The 18,611-nt window shown below is 44.8% G+C and overlaps 1 protein-coding gene across 2 annotated transcripts in view; it reads right to left on the bottom strand.

The window, feature by feature from the left end:
• Positions 1 to 287: 287 nt before the first annotated feature.
• Positions 288 to 18,611, bottom strand: part of TNFRSF11A (TNF receptor superfamily member 11a) — a 30,081-nt gene continuing 11,757 nt past the window's right edge. Inside the window, exons 2-10 of one of the 2 annotated variants that reach the window (XM_065833044.2) lie at positions 17,188 to 17,269; positions 16,601 to 16,726; positions 15,905 to 16,048; positions 14,710 to 14,803; positions 14,246 to 14,340; positions 13,271 to 13,378; positions 11,354 to 11,406; positions 8,159 to 9,020; positions 288 to 4,892 (exon numbers count right to left, since the gene is read on the bottom strand). In XM_065833044.2, coding sequence (XP_065689116.1) covers positions 4,513 to 4,892; positions 8,159 to 9,020; positions 11,354 to 11,406; positions 13,271 to 13,378; positions 14,246 to 14,340; positions 14,710 to 14,803; positions 15,905 to 16,048; positions 16,601 to 16,726; positions 17,188 to 17,269 — 1,944 coding nt within the window. In that variant the 3' untranslated portion in view covers positions 288 to 4,512. The remainder of the gene's footprint in view (positions 4,893 to 8,158; positions 9,021 to 11,353; positions 11,407 to 13,270; positions 13,379 to 14,245; positions 14,341 to 14,709; positions 14,804 to 15,904; positions 16,049 to 16,600; positions 16,727 to 17,187; positions 17,270 to 18,611) is intronic. The other variant, XM_065833045.2, reaches the window with a different exon arrangement.

Genomic DNA, 18,611 nt, shown 5'->3' with positions numbered 1-18,611 from the left:
TAAACAGCAGCAGTTCCTCCTCTGGATTTGCAGGGAGGAATGCTGCTTTTTGATTCGCCCCTTACAACATTTTGCTAATGTGGACTCAGTGATTTTATGTAAAGTAGTACCTTTCACCATGTAATCAGGTTAAATAAACTGGCATGTAAAGAAGCTGTTCTTATGTATTTTGTGTTCTGCTTCAACCTTCCCACTCAATGAGGTGACTGACACCACAGCACAAAAGCAGACTAAACTGGCAGGGCTCTGGAGAAATCATTTATTGTATAGCAAAAGTTCACTCTTCATTCTGGAAATTAAGACGGCACCATGCAAGAGGAAGGGAGAAGAAACACATTCATGCAAATCTTTCTGTCTGAAATTGAACTTGTTCCTATCAGCACCTGGGATTGCATTCCTGTTGCTTCAGCAGTGACTGCCACAAGATTCCCAGTTTGATTTTTCCAGAGGTAACGCTGCAACTCAGCCAAGGCGAATGTGAATCGTTTGCTTTTAGCATCATGGGAGGGGTGGCGGGCAGGCATTGGGAATCCTCATAGTGCAGATGCTGCCGGGCAGAGCTCCGTGGTGCCCACATGCCCAAGCATGTGCCTCTCGGGTCACAAATATCCCTGACAGGCTGAAAAGGGCAACAGCCATTTGGAAGGAGGTTTGAAAAACTAGTTGATAAAGTTTGGAGTGGTTCAGCATTCCTTGCAAGAAACCCCTGACAGCCTGGTCAAATACACTTTGATTTTCCAGTGACTATTATTAAGTGTCTATTAGTAATATATATTACATACTCCAGAAATAACTTTTCCACACGAATCATTTGCAGCCTTTTTACCATGTCTAGTATGAAGTGCTGGCACAAGTGGATTCTCCAGTCATTATAGATGTCTTTTAAGGGTGGTGGTGATGGGGCACTATTGCCCCATTTGAATGGAGGTATTTGTTAAAACTATAGCTTTATTAAATACTTGATTAGCACAAAACCATTCTTCACCAGGGTTCTGTTTTGTAGTAGACACAGGAGTGTAGTTGCTCAGATATCCATATGATAAAAGGAGGGGAACCTGAAACGGGCAAGTAGAAATTACAACGTTTTAGTGATGCTACTCCCACATACGCTGTAAGCCTTGCAGAGCAGTTCCCAATCTCTACATGAACATGTAGCAAAGGACACAGATTAACAGCAGTTACTGTCTATATTGACCTTTAGTGCCATATTGTTTTTCATGGGGATAAGAAGGGCTGCTCCAGTGTTCCTAAGCAAAAGATTGCTCCTCATTTTCCCATGGTTACACGCAGAATTACTGCTGCCCTTCAGGCCTGAAGTGGCTGAGTTTCAAGAGCATGCAGGATATTTGTCATGGATAATGCATGTTGTGACTCCTCAGACTGAGAGAATTGTGAAAATGCATGCTCTGCAGGAGGAAACTTCATGCATTAGTTGGAATTACCGCCCACTCCTCAGCAGTAAGGCATTTCACATCAGATCTATGAGAGTTCCTGTTCAGTTCCACATGTGTACATGAATGTGCATCATTGTGGCACATACTGGGGAAGGGAAGCACTTTTTGTTAAAACATACATACAAAAAATATTACAAAAGCCTAACCAGGAGTGGTTTTATATTCACATTTCTTTCTTTTTTTTTTTTTTGGCAAAATAAGCATAGGCATATAGTAATGTATTTTATTTTCTCCACTAATCTGAATAAAATCTTCACTTTTTCTCAAGTAGATCTTTAAGATTTTTATTATCATTAATTGTGTGTATTACAATAGCAGCCAGAAGCCTTCACATTAGTGCCTAATGCATAGGGCCCTGTTGTACAAACGGATGTTAAAAAACAGCCCTAGCTCCAAACTGACGACAAAAGTAATCATGAGGATTTGGGGTCCATGTCTAAACATTCAGGCAAAGATCCAGGGAACACGCAGCATGCCGATGGGTGTGATATGGTTTCTTCATTTTTGGGTAGACTTTGGAGGAAAAAAAAGAATCGAATCTGTTGGCCCATCATGTTTGCCATAAGGGAGCAGCCACGCTTGCTTATGATTCTAGTTTCAATCTTTGCTGAGTCACTGAGGACACTTAGGAAACTTCTAATTGTCTTATCTGAAATCAGGATTTTGAGCCTGCTCTCTGGTGGTGGATACAAACTAAGGGAAGAAAGAAGCTGCAGAGGGAGAAGGAGGAGGAGACAGACCTGCAGACAGGCAGTTTACCCAGAGCTGAGCACAAGAATTCAGTCCCTCCTGCCCTGTACGTGGGGCTGGTTGAATGCCTTCCGGTGGGGCTGATGTCCGGGATGACTGCTTTTCCAGAATAACAAGACTGAAAAAATGAAGATGAAGGGGGAAAATATCTGCACCACCTTGCACGGAGGTGATGGTGGCTCTGCTTCCTTGTCCCTACTGCACCAATGGCTAGGGGATAGAGAATTAGGCCAGAAGAGGTTAGAAAGAGGTTGTAAAGGATCCAGCAGGAACGACAAAAGAATACCACAGATAAGCGTGAGCCTCAGTTAGACACCTTCAAAGAAGCAGAGGTAGCTTGGGCTATCACTGAATGGGACAACCCACCTTCCTGGCTGAGTCTAGGCTAGGATGGTCTAGTTTTCTGAAGGCCATGCCGAGGTGAAAGGAAGATGGGTAGTTCATGCATCGTTTTTGCCAGCCACTCAAGACAGAGGTTTGCATGTCTGTGCTGAACTTTGTATGCCAGAAATATAAATAATGGAGAATTGTTCTTCTGAGAGGTGAAGGTGGCTAAGCCCATCCTTTTGTTTCACGGATGAGAAGCTCATCATTGACACAGTGGTCACTTTGTCAGCTTTGTAGGTGCTCTTCACCCACAGAGCAGTACTACTGCAAACAGAGCAGCTATGCAGTGAACTCCTCAGCTTTAAAAACCTCCCTAGAGAGGAGCCCTTCTTACCAGAGATCTCTTCCATCAGGGTAGATGAGATCACACTAGATAAGAGATCCCTTTGCTGTCTGGAAGGAAACACAGCACTGACCCTTCTGAAGGCTCAGACTGAAGATAGCCTCCTGCAGCACTCACGTGTGCAGGAGAATGTCATAAAATTACCCCTTATCAGGAAATCATTACAAATGTTATCTTTTTCTCTTGGGAGTTCCTTGAGTTTCTGGTCTCTTCACCTCTCTCCACAATGGCTGGTGGAGGAGGCTGCAGGATACAGGACATGAACCAAAGCCAACTGGGAAGTTGAGACTCTCTTCTAACTACAAGTGCTGTTATTATTTAAATCCGACCCTTTGGTGCTGCTGCTCATCAGTTTTCAGTGTGACAGTAGCTACGCTCTGATTTCAGCTCAGACAGGCTGAGCTCTGGAAATAGCTTCATGCTACCTAAGTTGAACTCTGCTTACTAACGAAAATATCAGAGGGAATGGCAAAATTGCTCAGGCAGATGAAGGAACATGTCTTTGACCCTGACTAAACTCTCAATTTTTGGGTAATCCTCCCTCTCCTATCACTCAGAAAATGTCCGCAGCTGGTTATCATAGATCCTTCCTTTACCTGCTAGCAGTGCTGTGTCTTAAACTTCAGTGTGGTTATTCATGGAGCAGTGTGCCAGGCACACGTCACTCTCATCTTCGGGGCTATGACTTCCTCAGGTGAGGTGCAATAAGTAAGAGATGAATCAAGAGTCCAAAACTAAATGCTCTTTCCTCTGGATTAATCCGATATGCTTCTAAGGCTTACCAGCTGTATTTTGCCAGTTAATGCTCGCTTGGGGCAACATTACACATATCCATATCTGCAAAATAATAAGGGGCACTCTAGGATCTTGGCTCTGGTGCTGGTTTGAGACTGGAGTGTCTGCTTCCTTGGGGAAAGATGGGAAGGGCTGATGCCACCCGTCCAGTCCCCACAGAGAGGCAGATGTTGACAGCAGCACTATGCTTAGCAGCAGATGTGGCCACCCCTTCCTTCCACCACCAGAGGCATTGAGGAGGCCCAAGACCCAGCAAAATAGGTGGAACATAGTGGCAAAAAGAAAACCCCAAGGTAGAGCTCAGGGTTGCCTTTCAGTGCCTACCTCCACCATATCACTCGCTCTCTGGGAGCACCCCACAACACTGCTCTCCACAGAGTCCCTGTCTCAAAGGATCTCCTCAACTCTCCTTTGTCATTTGCTGGGAGAGGTGCTAGGGATTGGGGGCTAGGGGGGAGCCCATCACCTCGTGAGGGAGGCAAGGGAGCCCTGCCTTCTGCAAGGGGGGCAGTATGCCCGACTTCCAACGTGTGACTGTCCCCACTGGTAACCTCCTCAGCGAGAGCATCACCACCAGTAACCAGCTCAGTGAGGGCACCACCACCAGCATGTGCACCACAAGGGTCCTTTCCAGCTGTAAAATTTCCCGGGAGACACCCAGAGGCAGCAACAGTCTCTGAATCTGTCACAACACCCGGGATATCGGCAGCTCCACGGCAGCCCCGCACCCCCTCGTGAGCTGCCCGTCGGCGCCAGGGCCCGCAGCAAGGACACGGGCTCGCCTCAGTTCAACACCTTCTCCGAGAAGTGTCCCAGCTTCCCCTCCTCCTGCACGGGCTGTGATGCCTGGCCGTGGCGGGACAGTCCCCGCTCCTGGGGCAGAGTTCCCGGGGGCCACCGGGGCCCTCCGCTCCCCACTGGTGGGCAGCTGCCCTGCAGCTCGGCACACTTCTCCTTGTAGTGCTGGGTGTTGCCCGCAAAAGTCTCGCAGCGGCTGAGGTTTTCCTCCTGCACTGGGCTGCCCACGTTCTCCTCGTTCGGGCCTGAGGCCGCTGTCCCCTCCTGGGAGTTCTGGCTAAGGTAGACAACAATGATGTCGCCCTTGAAATTCATTACTTGTCCACTTGAGATAAAGGTGGAGTTACTGTTTCCAGTCACATTTCCTGGGGAAGGAGGGGGGAGAAAAGAAGACACGTATGATTAATATTTTCTCCTCATGAGATGGATGCTTAGTACAGTGAACTTAGTCCACTGTGGTGGCTTTACTCTTGTTCCATTACTTTTTCCCCGTGACACGGGAATGCTCTTATAATCAATGCCTTCCACTGGACCTTTTCATTATTTCCACCTCTGCCTCCTCAGGATGAAGCCTGTCATCCATGGAAGCCTGTCTGGAAGGCTTGGAAACATTTTCTCTCTTGATTGTGCTCCGGGAAGCAAGAGAGAGCATGACAACCTCAGACACCCCATGCCACTTGGTGCATGAGCTGCCTCTGTCTGCAGTTTGTGAAGAAATGGTCATTATTCCTAATTATGAGACTTTTTTTTTTGAGAGAGTCCCAGGCATCACATTGTTTTGGTGGTGTGTTTTATTTCTTGTTCGTTTGGTTTGATTTTATTATGTTTTCCTTTTTGTTTGTTTGGTTTTCATTTGGTTTTAATTTTTTGTTTTGTTTTTTTTTGGTGTGTGTTTTTGTTTTGTTTTGTTTGTTTCCTACTGTGTGGTCTAGGTAGCAGGCTTAGCAAATAAATACTGAAAGACTTAACATCAGACCATACAGTCACACAGTGTCCAAATGACACAGAGCTTATACAATTATCTTATATTGTCCTGATCCTCCCCGTTGGTACACTCCAGTACTCACCTAGTGCCCTCATGAATTTACTTGGATATACACCGACTGCAGTGAAAAGACAGAGTCTATATTATAGCAACCTAATAGAGTTACGGTTTCAGTCAGCCTGCCTGCGGTTAGAGATTTTTCAGCATAAATTCAATCTTTCTGCCATTCAAGGACTGGGTCACTGACTCAAGTGACAGCAGGACCAGGCTCTGGGAATTAATAAATTTCCCTCAGAGCAGAAAGAAAATAACTGAGAACATACTTTCAACACTATAGCAAACTTGTTAAAGTTCGAAAATTAAATCAACCGAAGCAACCAAGTGAAAAAAAAATCTTCCTAGCCTATGAATGCTCTTCCTAAGAAATGTATTTCCAGGTGTTCTTCACTAAATCATTACTTGCAGATTGATCTGACACCTTTTAGACATTTTGTGCCCTTCCTCATTACATTCCTCAACACTTGAGATGTTCCTATTTACATTGCAGCTAAGCATGGCCCAGCACAGAGAAACACCACTTTTCTGGCAGCCGCAGGTGGTTTGCACATCAGCAATGGACAGTGGGCTCCAGCAGTGCTGAGTTAGGATCTGTGCCTGCTCACAACCCAATCTGGGCAGCACTCTAGCATCCCTCTAATAGCTCCCCTCAAACAATCCTATTTATTTTAGCTAAACCACTGTGTTGATAGCTCATTGCTTGCTTTCCAAGTGTTGTTGACTAACATGAGGTGTCGATAAGAGTTTTCTCTGTGGGAGTTTTTTTTCCCTGCTGGTTGCTTCCCTGGTGTTCGATTTGGTCTGGCTGTTTGCCATCTCAACACAAAGGTGGTCAAGGACAGATGCTTCATGTCCTGACTGCCTCCAGGCTGGGGGGGGTTGGAAGCGTGCTCAAAGGCTTACCTCCATCTCTGGTGGTGACCCCTGTGAATGCCACCTGTCCAGAGGTTTACCTTGGTCCTCTAAGGCTGTTTTACAGAAGGGACAGAGTTTGTAATTCGTGTTGCCATTTTGAGGTTCACTAACCCACATTCTCATGCTGCCCAGAGCTCAGTCAGTACCTGCTGGCAGTCCTGCCTTAAAAAAAGGCAAATTGGGAATGCTGTATCTGTGGTCAGGTTTCACCAGATGGCACTAGAGCATGTTCATACCCAGAGGCACAGATGCAATTAAAATCCCATATAAAGAATTTTGCTGCAGATCTAAGATGGCACTTCTAGCATGTCACATAAATCCGAGCTCTCCTGTTTGCCGTGTTGTTTTCTTTTCCTCTTTGTGTCAGATTTAGAAAGAAAAGCAGTACTTCTGCAGTGCCCAATATGACTTGACTTCCAGTTTTATGTCAGAGTCACCTTCCAACAACAACAAAAAGATAAGCTGCATCCTCTTCACTACTGCTGAATTTTGTACAGACAGGCAGTGAAACTGTGTCAGGATTTCAGGAAACTGAAGCAGCAGAAAGAGTATCTGCTCTTAGAAAGATGAACACTGCATGCTTTCAGATTCCCACATGGCATACACATTGAGAGGGGAAGGCCTTCAGAAGGGTTGCTTTTGGGCTTTGGCAGACTAACAAGAATGTGTCCATAAGAAACTTCAAGGCATGACATGGTTTTAAAGAAGGGTAACTGCTTACGACTGCTGTGCGTATTACAGTAATACTTAGATGTCCCAGTCAAAACTAAGGTCTCATTACACTTGGCAGTGCATCCACATGAATAAAAATAGAGAATCTGACTTTAAGAGATTAAAATCTAAAATGACTAATTAACACATGACAGGCAGATTGCAGACTTTTATAAAAAAAAAAAGTCTAAGGGAAGAAGGTTTCATCCAGAAAAGGTTCATAACTTCCCTTCTGCTAGTTTTGCTTCAGTGATTTTTTCCCCTGCTTTCATTTGACAATTTTGGTATATTTACTCAATTAGTAAATTGGTGACCGTGTTTCAGAGTTGTTTAGGGGACAGAGAATTTGTGAATGGTGAAATGGTGTCTGTATGAAATTATTTTAGGTGAACGCTTGTATTCTAGCAAATTAAAGAGAACTAAAAGCAGAAAATTTAACATAATCTCTTAAACAAGTCATGGATACCAGGTTAGCGCTCCAGCTCACTGACTGCCACATAAAATATAACTGGAGTTAAACCTAACGGGAAAAATGTGTGTGGAGACTGTTGAATGGAAAATTGTCTGGCTGAGCATCATGCATCCTTTCTTGACTCAGCCTCTGGGTCCCTATACTCTCCTCCTTCTAAGTTTTCTTCAATACACACACCTGCTATCACCAAAATACTTCAGTAACAGAATCGCCTGGCCTTTGTTGTGACAGCCAGAAGACTTGTTCTACGTTGCTGGTTAGATCAGGGCAGAACAGTGGTCCCTCACAGTCCTCATACTATTCGCAGAAATGACTACAAACCAAACGGCCTTAGTATTTCAGCTTTGTTTCTCAGATTAGCTTCAGGGCAGTTAAGTGAAAAGGCATCATTTAATTCTTCTCCCCTTCTCCTAAATCAGACTGAATAAAACTGTGCCAGCGCAGAGAATAATCCTATACAACCATGTATGGTTCAAGCCTAATGGGCTTACCAGATGCTGGAGGGAGGTCTGAAGTGCTGCTGTTTGTCCCTGAAGTGCTTCTGTTTGTCCCTGAAGTGCTTCTGTTTGTGTTCTGATACTTCATGTTTGTACTATCTGAAGATGCATCTTCCACACTGTGATCACTTGCTAGATTGCTCTGACCAGCAGAGAGAAAATTCAAGCCACAAGTGCACTGTGCACTGGGTCCAGTTCCTGGGGAGGTGGAGGCACCATCAGCTGCAGCACAACAGGGTTTGCTCCACTTTTTGGGATATTCCCTGTATGAAATGCCACACCTCACACAGATCTTTTCTGAGTCATAGTTCGTTGCAAAACGATCTGTGTCTTTGTTGCCTGTTTCCTTCAGGCAACTGTGGCCCTGTTGGCAAGATTTCTGAAGAAGTTTGTCCGTGGCAGTGTGTGCCCCACCTGTGTCAGAGGAAGGGTGAAAGCCTTGAGAGACTGATACGTCCTCTGTGCTCCCAATCCCAGAAAAGTACTGATTTAAGCTGTCATTCTCCCCTGCCTCCATCGGTTCAGAAAATGATGATATGGCTTTACTGGCAGTTCGACTCAGTAAAGATAAATAATCAGTGGTGTTGAGATCTTTATCCATGTATTCATCTTCTGTGGGAACTGGTGGGAAATGGTCGTCATCAGCAGTCTCGGCTACCACAGAAAGCTCTGGGAGGTTCCCTCCCGCCTCACACGGCGCCGTGCTGGGGCTCCCGTTCCTGCAAGGAGCGTGACCACCGGTGCAGCACGAGCTTCCAGGGGCAGGAGGGCCCGTGGGGCCCAGGAGACACATGTCTTCAGAGGTCTGGGGGACAGCAGCATTTCCGATGTTCACGGTAACGTCTCTGGAGGGCTCCTGAAAGAAATTCAAAATAAAAATGAGTTTTATGAATAGGTCAGCAGTAGGTTATTTTCTAGATGAAGAAGGAATAGGCAGATCTTAGTTCTTCGTCAGCGTGGAGCTGCTGAGGTTGAGCAGCACCACTACATTTGAGTCTTGAAGTGTAATTCTGTTCTGCTGTAAAACTGTGATCAGTGATGCTGGGCTCAGCCAGTGTTCAGAAAAAAATCTGGTGGCCTGGAGGGCAATAACATTCAATTTTGGGAGACGACTATTCCTAGTTCCTAAGAAGACACTGAAGAGTTAATAAATCTAGAAGAGTCACTAGATTCTCCTGTTTCTTATGGACCATCAGTAAGACCTTCCTAACTGCTTACAAGGTTTGGGAACCCCCTGAATCATCTATATGTCTGAAGGGCTGTTGATTTGTGAAGACCTTACCAGGAGCAAAATCGTTATTATCAGTAATGCTGACCTATTATAGAGCAGCATAGAGGAAAGGGACCTGGGGGTCCTGGTGGACAGCAGGATGACCATGAGCCAGCACTGTGCCCTTGTGGCCAGGAAGGCCAATGGCATCCTGGGGTGTATTGGAAGGGGGGTGGTTAGTAGGTCAAGAGAGGTTCTCCTTCCCCTCTACTCCGCCCTGGTGAGACCACATCTGGAATACTGTGTCCAGTTCTGGGCCCCTCAGTTCAAGAAGGACAGGGAACTGCTGGAGAGAGTCCAGCACAGGGCAACAAAGATGATTAAGGGAGTGGAGCATCTCCCTTATGAGGAAAGGCTGAGGGAGCTGGGTCTCTTTAGCTTGGAAAAGAGGAGACTGAAGGGTGACCTTTTTAATGTTTATAAATATATAAAGGGTGAGTGTCACAAGGATGGAGCCAAGCTCTTCTTGGTGACAACCAACGGTAGGACAAGGGGTAATGGGTTCAAACTGGAACACAAGAGGTTTCACTTAAATTTGAGAAGAAACTTCTTCTCAGTGAGGGTGCCAGAGCACTGGAACAGACTGCTCAGGGAGGTTGTGGAGTCTCCTACTCTGGAGACACTCAAAACCCGCCTGGACACATTCCTGTGTAACCTCATCTAGGTGTTCCTGCTCTGGCAGGGGGATTAGACTAGATGATGTCTTGAGGTCCCTTCCAATCCCTAACCTTCTATGATTCTGTGATTTTGTGTAATGAATGAAGAGAGAAACTGGGTTGATTCAGAGGGCCCAAGCAAAAAAGAAGTCACACGGGCAAGGTTGCTTTAACCTGGAAAACGTTCGGATGACAAATGCAAAGGCCTATGATGTCCTGCTGTCAGTACTTGCCAAAGTAAAGCTATATTTTTAGTTGCAGTTTCAAAAAAAAAAACCACAGTTTGGGAAATACTTCAAAGGTTCCCTTCAGGTATTTGGGAACGTCCATTTCTAGCATCTGTTCAGGTCTTCCAGGGTAAAGGATAGAGTGTAAATGCTGCCAGCCACTAATTGCTGTTGATTCACTCCTCTGTCTCAGAGGATCTGAGCAGCTGCCAACTCAGGAGCTTGCATGAACACTTTGGAGACAAAAGAACTGCCTGCTCAAAAAGGTGGGTTTGTTTGGTGTGGTTTCTTTGTAGTAATGGAATTTGAGTCTTTCAACAGCTAAGCTAGACAATGTTCCTAGATGGGGGGGTGAGGAGAACATGCACCTGGGACACCTCAGTCCACATTCATGGTGTGAAGCAGGCAGTACATGTGAACTTGAACCTGTGCTCCCATCTGAGTGTTTCAAGTTTGGGATCTGGCATTCTTCCAGAGCGAAACTTCTTGGAAGGTCTTACTTTTTTTCACACCCAAATTGACAAAAAGGATTTCTACGAGCACTAGAATTAAGGGGTCTCACAGTCAGTTTCTTTAGCTGATGGCTCTGTGCTTAATACCTTGCATGCCTGGCATTCTTGGCATTGCCCCAAATCCAGGTTTCTCTGCTGTGAACACTGTGGTATGTAAAAAGGTGCAAACTCAACTGAAGCTTTTTCTGCTCTTAGGATTTAGAAAGGCTCCCTCCTAGGCAGTGTTCTGGTGTTGAGCAAGCGGTACATTCATATTTAACTTTTCATAAATATTTAATAATCACAGAGATTTTTACCACTGTTAAAACTGGCTGAAACCAGAAAGCAGGTTCAGAAGTTACTTGAGAACAGTGATTTAATACGCCTCACATTTACAGAAAAACAGACTGAAAAAGCCAAAGCTGTGAGCATTTTTTGAGGAACTCAAAACTTGTTTTCTAGCCAAACATTCACATGCAGTCATGTCAGCAATGCCATGAGGAAAACATAAAATAAAGAGAAAATGCTAGTGTCTTTGCCTTTACCTGTGTTCGTTTTATTTGGCTGCACACTTCGTTAGCCCAGTTCTGTAGATCTGCTGTAGAGAAAACAAAAAGAGTGGCTGTAAGTCAGCCACAGACCTAAACACCCACATGACCCACAGTCATTCACAATCCACAATATCATATTAAATAAAAACCAGCGAGACTGTTTTTACTGACTGTTCAAGTGTCCCAGCATCGGTCTAGCAGAGGACTCATTGTAACTGGAACAGGCATATATTTCTGTGGAACAAATGTTTCCAAGCTCCTAAAATAGACCAGGGTTAAGCTGTGTTCCACATCAAATGGGGTTTCTTTCCTGGTCATATGTTGCACCAAGCTATGACTGGCCCAACACCGACACGCTTGCACCCGTACGGTCTATTTCAAGAGGAGTCACATGGATGGTCCGAAGGCTGTTCTCGGGCAGGAGCGAGGAGCCCAGAGAGAAGAGGGTAAGTCACTGAAACCATGGGATGACAGGCTTAGATGCAGCGTATTCCACTTAACCAGGGTGTACTTAAAGGGAAAAGTCACTTAATCAGAGTATCTCCCAAGGAAAAGCTGTCAGTCCAACAATGCTTTATGGTAAAGACTGCCCCTTAGTAGAGTTAGCAATTCTTCTGGTTTTCTGTTTATGGTTTCAGGAGATTTTGTAGCGCTCATTTCTCATGCATGTTTGAACCTTATGCTGTTTTTGTGTGTCTAAGATAGATCAGCTACGTAACCACTGCCAGTTCCCAGCAACAACTCTGTTCATCTGATATCAAGTCTGCACATTTACCATCAGTCCCCCCACAAGCAGGCAGAGCTTCTTCCTGAGCCTGCAAGTCCCTGGGGCTACGGTTAGCAGGATTTCCACGCAAAGGCAATGAAGGACTGTCACTGCAGAGCAGCAGGGCAATAGAAATGTCAAATAAAAAGCACTCCTTCCCAACCTGCCTTGCATCGTAAGTATTTGGTTTGCAAGGAGAGTCACCATTTCCTCCAGCCCACCCCAGGAATTCCAGATTTAGCATAACTTGTGTTTAGTGTGGCAGAGGCAGCATATTTCTAAAACACAGGCTGAAACATACTTTACAAGAGAGGGCTGCTGTCTTTCCTTCTACTGCTCCCAAAACATTTCACAAATTGGTAGGGCTTGGGAAAGGAGATATGGAAAAACTAAACTACGAAAAGCTTTCCATGTTTAGAGGGAGAAAATAAAAACGAAACAGAACAACACAGGTATGGCCTTAAGGAGATCCAGGGCTTAACACAGAGTTGAATAACTGCTGAAGGTATTTCCATTGTGTTAATAATATATTCAGTACCTCACTGTTATCCAGTATGCCTTTGCTAGGATTTTTATATTTTTCTACTTTTACTGCTTATTCTGTTTCCTTCTAGTATTTCTTCCATACCTCATCAGAACTTTGGCCTTCAGCTAAAAACATTGCCTCCACCACATTTTCAAATACCCATCAGGCCTTTGCCTTGAAATTCATATTTTAACCTGTACAGATAGAGGGAGGAGGGAAAGTGGAGGAAGGAGACAGGAGGTGGTGAAAGCCCCATAAAGACTTTCCCCACTTCCCTCCTTCTGTGCCTATGTTGCAGAGCAGCTGTGCTGCTGTGGAAGCCCCCAGGACCAGCCCTCCTTCACCCACACAGTGGCTGTGTCCACCCCCAGGGTGGCCACCCCATGGTCAGGGCTGCAGGAGGACACCAAGCGATATGCACTGTGCATAAAAGGAATACGCTGCATGCCGAGAGGAATTCAGAGCCTGGCTTTGCACTAGTTCAAGGATATCCACAGGGGTAGCACAGAATTTCCAAAATAACTCCTGAGTTTCCTAACCTGGTGGTTGCCTGGGAAATCAGAGCACACAGAGAGCCATGCAGTTGTCACATTCATGAATATCATTAGCTATCACGTACCTGTCAGCTTTTTTCCCTTATTCTTGTAGTATATGATGAAGATGACAATGCCAATTAGTGCCACAAAAAACAAGATGACAATCAACACGTATAAGATCCTGTTTGTTCCTGCAGGTTGCAACAAAGATAGTACCATTAATGTGCAGCTTGTACTCAGCAGCATGACAATCCTTGCTCATTTTACCTGCTTTTCCACAGGAGAGGTGTTTTTTTTTCCCCCTTTCTATTTGATTTTCAGTTTCTATAATAAGGACAACAGCTCTAGCATTCATGTAGTTCTGTGACAAGCAGCTTTACTGAAGGTACTGAGCCTTCTTCATAAAAATCAGGGTCGTCTTGTCTCAGAGAGGTGTTAATCCAGTCATGCTCCTCTGAAAATCGCTGTGCAAGCTGCCAGCAGCCCATGGGCCATGCTTGCTCTGCCTCAGGGTATGGGGGACATACATCTCATGGAGAGTATAGATTTCAGCTAGTAGAATTTGTCCTCTATCTCAGGTTATGAAGGATCACTGCATGCCAGACAAGCAGCCTCCCTGGTACCATATCCACACTGGAAAGGGAAATGGGCAGGGAGCAAAAAGGTAGAGCTCTGCTCAGCTGAGACTGAATCCACTGCTATAAAAGAAGCACGGAGGGAAGCTGCTGGCCTTTATACACATAATGTGTGCGTGGAAATCAGCAGTCTGAAAAACTTAAAGACCTGTAAATGTTATGGAGGTCGTGGATATAACAGCAGTACTGCTGGCCATGCAGTATCAGTGGGAGGTGTAAAGCTCTGCTTAGCTGTGGACATGCTGCCAGGCTTAAAGTAATCTTTAAAGGTGGGATTTTCCAAGAGCGTTGTCCTGGTCTACAGCTGCTCCCCCTAGAGTCACTCACAATGGGAATGCAGTTAGGCCAGCCAAAACCTCCAGCAAACACATCCCTCCCTCTCCCTGCTACCTTCTAGCAGATAATCTGTATGAGGATACAGACCGTCTTCCGATGGCTCAGGCACTTTCTGGTATGCACAAACTGCATCTGACTTGTCAGTCCCAGGCACTATTTCTTCCATTCCTAGAGCTGTACAGCTGAAAAAGAAAGACAAAGCAGCTACATTTTCAAAGAGGGAGCTTGTTGTAGCTCCCACCCTTATGCAGAGTAGTACCTTCTGTTGTAACATACATCTGTCCCGTGTTTCTCCACCCTTAAGAAGCCCAGACAATTTCTTTATTTTCAGCTGTGTTAGCTCAGCAGTTCTGCTGTTACTGCTCTCTCTTGCTCCCCGCCAAGGAGAATCCAAGCTCCAGTGTGAGAATGCCGCTCTCACTGCACAGCCAACAGAGATGCTCTGTGCATTCTGCAGACAGCCTGAAACACCCTGCCAAAAAATGTTTTTGCCCAGGCTTCTCCCTGCCTTGTGGCTAGCATAGTCCTTTTGCAAGACACAGGGGACTTACTTTGTCCAGGATTTACACTTGTCGGTGGATGAAGCGACCTTTGAGAAGTAGCCCCTGGGACATGGTGCACACATTGTGTCCTTGTCTTGTTGCACTGTGTGTAATAAAGGAAGAAAAACTTCATAGCTGAGTTTCTGTGAGTTCCTTTCAGGTAAGGGGGGATTACTATGGTTCCCATACTCCCACCTCACTACCACCCCACTCTCAAAAAGCTTCCCCGAAGAGAGAAGGATCTTATATTACATTAGAGCAACAATGGCAGTCACATGTAAGCAGAAAAAAAGTATGCTAGTCTCACCTGAGCACTTATCTACATGATCGCAACGAGAAATGACCAAGAGCCATTTGCAGTTACTGTAAAATAACACTCAGCTATTATATCCTTCCCCTTCCATTAACTTCCTCGTGTCAGTGCTATGCCACAGGCAGTGACGTTAACTGGTATTGTCACTTCTATGAAGCTACAGTAAACAAAACGCTGTATCAGGATTTGTTAGACTGGAGAACAAACAGCACTGCTGTGCTCCAGGGCCATGTAGCATTCCATCCTGCATTACTCTATTATGTGCTGCTTTTCTGGGGTTCTCAATGCTTGGTGCAGCTGTTCCCAGTGTTCATTACAACACTATTTTCCACCCATAAAACATCTGCATTTTGTTTTCGATTAGACTTAGGACTAAATGAAATGTCTGTAATAAATCTTTGCATTACAAGTAATCTAAAACAAAGAATGTTTGCACTACTTTAAAAGTGTTTATCACTTTAGCTTGCTTATAACATTATAAAATGACAAAGCAAACCCACTGGACAAAAAACTGATTTCAAATCCAAGCTCAGCAACAATCCCCAATGGAACACTTCTCTGAGTACTGGAGCAACGTATGTCCTAGTGACTCACAGCCAGACACCTCAGGAAATGTTAGGAATGCACTGAACACCTTGTGGCTATTGCCATGTCCATGTGATACACTGCAACAGTCACTTGATTTAAACCACAGGCAGAAGCCTTCAAAATGCAAATAGTCCAGAAGGGTTATCTGCAGTAGTAATGATAACTCAGACACACCATCTTCTGTTGTCAGTCATCTGAGAGTCTAAAGTATCCTTTCTAATGTCACAATCCACATGATGCTGGACTCACCCCATAGGCCTGAGCTGGACATTTCACTTCATACATCCCCCTTCTGTATCTTACCAGGATGCTCAACTCCAAATCCTGGAGCGCATATGGTATTTCGCTGGCAGCAGTCGCAGTCTTCATCCCAGTGGTAGCCCATTGTACAAGCGCACTGCCGCTGGAACGTGCTGTTCCCTGGGTTCACTTCTCTCAAAGCTTTCCCTAAAAGAGAAAGCAGATGGGATCAAAAAATCTCTCTATAATAAGCCTCAAGTTTATGAATCTCCTGTTCTACCTATTTGCTTTACTTGAATGCCAGATGCAAAACTATTCATGTTAGAGGAAATGTTATCTTTCAAGAAGCACGGAAGACCCTTGATCAGCATGGGGCTCCTCACTGACTCCGCTCCCGAGCAATACTTTTCCTTGTAGCTGCTGTAGAAAATAAAAAGAGCTTTTGCAAAGCTGACACAAATGTGTTAGGGGAAGTGAATGCACAGCATGCTGGGCAAAAGGACAACCTTTACGATCCAACTCACAGGAGTGAATGTCCCCAGTGAAGATAATCATTACCAGCAGCATGGAGACTATGGTCGTGGTGCTCAGCGTGGCACAGAACCTCTGCTGCCTGGAGACCTCCCTCTCTGCCAGGCTCTTCTGGAAGCCCAGCCTCCAGTGTTGTGTCCCTGAACAAAGCAATTTCTCTAGATCCACCTTCCCATCTTCATGCTTCACTAATTCGGATTAAAAGGTTCTTGAGTATGAACAGCTCACCTTGATCACATATTTTATGTAGTAAGCATTTATCTTCTTCATTCCAGACATCCATATACTCATTTGGGCCACAAGGCTGGCACACGCTATCAGAAGTACCAGTGCATCTAGCAGACAAATACTTTCCTGTGAATGAGAGAAGGACAAGTAGGTCATCTGCAAGCAGCACACCAGCTGTCTGAGGAGCTTAAGGAAAATAACAGGTTGGGCTAACATTACTGTGGACAATAATTTCTTCCTGCCACATTTTTAGGTCCTCAGGTTTGCCCCCATTTAGTGTGGCACTGAAACATCCATGAAGCTTACGGCCTGGGAACAGTCCTATCTGTGTGTACGAGAATCAAGCTGCTTTCTGCCTCCTGCAGCGGTTAAGTGCAATCCCAACAAAATGGCTGCAGTGCTTTTTGCTGAGGCCAGCAGGACCAGTCCTGCACTAGAAGGCACTTGTAAGCCTGAAATCACGCACCTGTGAATGTATGTGCCAATAGACTAGCAGAGTCACAAGGACAAGCTTCCTTGCTGACCCACAGAGTTGTTTCTAATGAGCTTTTCAGTTGTGAAGCTGGTGCAGCCCCATGCTCCCATACCTGGCTCACACTTTGTGCAGCACCGTCCAGAGTATTCATAGTGTTGTTCACTTTCACACGGTGGAGTGATTTGTAGTGACAACTAGAGTGGAGAAGGAGAGAGAAGACATGAGAACCAGCGTACCTGGAGAGCTTCAGACCTACCCAGTCATGGTGCTGGCTGAGAAGAGGAAAACTTTTCATCTGTATAGCATTTTAGATAGCTAAGCAGTAAAAATTACCCAAAATTTATGACCTCAAAGGTGCTTTGTAGACACACTAAGAATATGTACTTGATGCTGTACACACATGGACTTGTAATACAGCCAGGTGATAAATAAATGACACAATCTTTCAATTTGTCATGAACTTTTGGCCTGCTATATAACCTTTTATTACAGTACTCTATTATTTGAAATCTATGACTTTAAAACAATTGTAACGATTAAAAAAAAAAGGTGGCATAGAGATACTTCTGTAGTCTCTTCCACAGGTATAACCTCAGACCAAGATCGGGGCAACTGACAGTTTTAATGTATAGCATTAAGCAAACAAGTAAGGTGAATGATTTATATTCTTGAAAAAGAAGTGCCCAGCTTCCCACTGGATTACGCACTATTTGTGGCTAGCCCCATGAAATACTGGACTTTAATTTTGCGGCTTTTTGTGGCTCCCACTGTGTCCTGCAGATACGGTCTTACGGAACTGAGGCAGCTATCCAGAGAGGGGTGGTACAACTAAGCCAACAGCTTTTTGCTTCTCAAAAAAACCAAAAAATAAAACCAAAAATCTAGAGTAAATCAACACAAACCACCTGAAACTGTTGCATGAGTCTCCTCTGTCTCCTGTCAGTGGTCCTCCAGGCAAACTCAACTCAACGAGGTGTTGATCTTGCAATGGATGATTCAAAATCTAGCTCGTAGCAAAGAATCCTTCATTATTGGATACGGTTGTTAAACTCTCATTTACTTGGAGAAAGCTGCAATAAGCTTCTGCTGCTGGTTAAAGGGAGCTTTTGCCATCTAATGGCATATGACAGTCCTGTGTCTGCTGATATTGGTTTCCATTCCTCTACTTAGTGTCCTCCCCTCATTTCCTCCAAGTCTTTACTTCTCCTCTTTCATCCTTTTCAAGTTTCAGCAATAAAAATCTCTTTAAGTAGAAAATATTTTTCTCTAAGCGCCTTGTCCTCTTCTAATGCTGGGAAGGGTCTTGTAACTTAAAGACAACCAAAAATGTTGAAATTTTATTTAAAACACCACCTTTTGACTTGGAGTTTGAGTCATGGGTTGGTACATAATTTGTGTTTATCAAAACTGCACTAGCTGTGTCTGGAACAGAGTAAGTACCTCAAGTCTGGTACTTTTGCAGGTTATAAACACCTTATAGGCGACATTGCAGGATGGACCAGCAAAGAGAAGGGCCTGAGCAACTGATCCCCTGTG

The sequence above is a fragment of the Patagioenas fasciata genome, chromosome 2, assembly GCF_037038585.1.
Source record: "Patagioenas fasciata isolate bPatFas1 chromosome 2, bPatFas1.hap1, whole genome shotgun sequence".
NCBI classification, from domain to species: domain Eukaryota; kingdom Metazoa; phylum Chordata; class Aves; order Columbiformes; family Columbidae; genus Patagioenas; species Patagioenas fasciata.
The sequence above is the reverse complement of the archived record's forward strand: the minus strand, read 5'-3'. Positions and strand labels throughout refer to the sequence as shown.